Raw genomic sequence first — 2,202 nt, forward strand, 5'->3', positions numbered from 1 at the left:
AGTTCAGACTCAGACTTTCCACACAGTCACGACAGGATGGAACGCTGCCACGGTGGTTGTAAAAAAAACAGCAGTTTTACGGTCGGTGAAAACAGGTCAGCGGAGGAAAATTTATTTTCTTTTTCTCTGAGTGATGACCTCAGACCTGGAGCGTCTCCAGACGTTAAGAGCTTTTTAATGAGCGCAGAGAAAAATGACACGGCAGCTGACCCGCTGGTCTGGTACCTCTGGTCTGGTCCGGTACCTCTGGTCCGGTACCTCTGGTCTGGTACCTCTGGTCTGGTACCTCTGGTCCGGTACCTCTGGTCTGGTACCGCTGGTCTGGTACCTCTGGTCTGGTCCGGTACCTCTGGTCCGGTACCTCTGGTCTGGTCCAGTACCTCTGGTCCGGTACCTCTGGTCCGGTACCTCTGGTCTGGTACCGCTGGTCTGGTACCTCTGGTCTGGTCCGGTACCTCTGGTCCGGTACCTCTGGTCTGGTCCAGTACCTCTGGTCCGGTACCTCTGGTCTGGTACCTCTGGTCTGGTCCAGTACCTCTGGTCTGGTCCAGTCTATATTTACATACATATATTCTATTACATTTTTTTTCTGTTTTAATAATTTTTTTTTATTATTATTATTATGTTATTGATGAATTCTTTAATTTTCCTGCTGTTCCTCAGGAGTCCAGCAGGCGGACGAAGCAGAGATGAAGCTGCTGGCCTCCACCCCCTACAGGAGCCACGTCTACAGGGTGGCCTCCTTTGACAGGATAAAGGAGGTGCAGCAGGAGCTGATTCTTCAGATGTGCGCCGCCGTCAGTGAACAGATGGGGGCGCTGTCCAGTGGAGAAGAAGGTCAGGATCTTCGGACTCTGACCCTCTGCGGTTTTTGACGCCGGTTCTAAACTTGTTCTTCTCTCACCACTGACGCAGCGGTGGAGCCAGCCTCCAACCTCCAGGTCCGGGAGGTCTCCTCCAAGGCCATCCGTGTTTCCTGGGACGCGTCCATCGGAGACGTGTCCAACTACAAGGTCCAGATGATTCCCATGGTGAGCGGCGCCCGGCGTCAGGAGCTGTACCTGGGGTCGGCCCAGACCGCCGCCGAGGTCCGAGACCTCTCTCCCGACACCGAGTACCAGATCAGTGTTTACGCCCTGAACGGCCTGACGCCCAGTGAACCAATCACGGCCCTGCAGAAGACGCAGCCCCTCCGGGTGTCCGTGGGTGAGTCCAGCCCTGGACCAGAACATCGTGGCTAACCGTTGACGTTAATGTTACGTTGGTGGATCTCAGGTCAGAACCGGTCTGAACTGGTGTCGTCTTCTTCTCTCTCCAGAATGTTCTCTGAGGAGGGACGTTCAGGCCGACGTGGTCCTCCTGGTGGACGGCTCCTACAGCATCGGTCTGGCTAACTTTGCTAAAGTGCGGGCCTTTCTGGAGGTTCTGGTGAACACCTTCGACATCGGGCCCGACAAGGTCCAGATCAGTCTGGTCCAGTACAGTCGGGATCCTCACACCGAGTTCTACCTCAACACGCACCACGACCTGTCCGCCGTGGTCAGGGCCGTCAGGGCGTTCCCCTACAGAGGGGGCTCCACCAACACGGGCCGGGCCATGACCTACGTCAGGGAGAAGATCTTCCAGTCCGGCAGGGGGGCTCGCGCCAACGTCCCCCGCGTGACCATCCTCATCACCGACGGCAAATCCTCCGACGCCTTCCACGATCCCGCCAACAGGCTGAGGAACGCCGACGTGGAAATATTCGCGGTGGGTGTGAAGGACGCCGTGAAGTCGGAGCTGGAGGCCATCGCCAACCCCCCGGCGGAGACCCACGTCTACACGGTGGAGGACTTTGACGCCTTCCAGAGGATTTCTAAAGAACTGACCCAGTCCATCTGCCTGAGGATCGAGCAGGAACTGAACAACATCATCCAGAAACGTGAGTCCCAACAAAGCCGCTAACCTTTAGCTGTGCTACACCCTTCATTAGCGGTGGTGGTGTTCTCCCTGTACGCCTCCTGGCCCCGACCCACAGTTTGGATTTTTATAGCTGCTTCACTTCTAGAAGAAAAACCTTAAAAAAAAAAAAAAAAAAACGACAACAAAATATTTTAGAACTTCTGTCGTAGTGTCTGTGTTTGGACCTCCTCCAGACCTCCCCCTCCAGACCCCCCCCCCCCCCCCCCCCCCCCCCCCCCCCCCCCCCCCACCCCCCCCCCC

General features: G+C 56.4%; 1 protein-coding gene across 1 annotated transcript in view; it reads left to right on the forward strand.

Moving 5' to 3' along the window:
• The window catches only part of col12a1b (collagen, type XII, alpha 1b), a 52,310-nt gene that overhangs the window by 6,569 nt on the left and 43,539 nt on the right, over positions 1-2,202 (forward strand). The window contains exons 8-10 of the mRNA XM_025057066.1: positions 664-837; positions 916-1,206; positions 1,319-1,921. Coding sequence (XP_024912834.1) covers positions 664-837; positions 916-1,206; positions 1,319-1,921 — 1,068 coding nt within the window. The remainder of the gene's footprint in view (positions 1-663; positions 838-915; positions 1,207-1,318; positions 1,922-2,202) is intronic.

Source organism: Cynoglossus semilaevis, chromosome 7, assembly GCF_000523025.1.
Source record: "Cynoglossus semilaevis isolate Cse_v1.0 chromosome 7, Cse_v1.0, whole genome shotgun sequence".
Lineage (NCBI taxonomy): Eukaryota > Metazoa > Chordata > Actinopteri > Pleuronectiformes > Cynoglossidae > Cynoglossus > Cynoglossus semilaevis.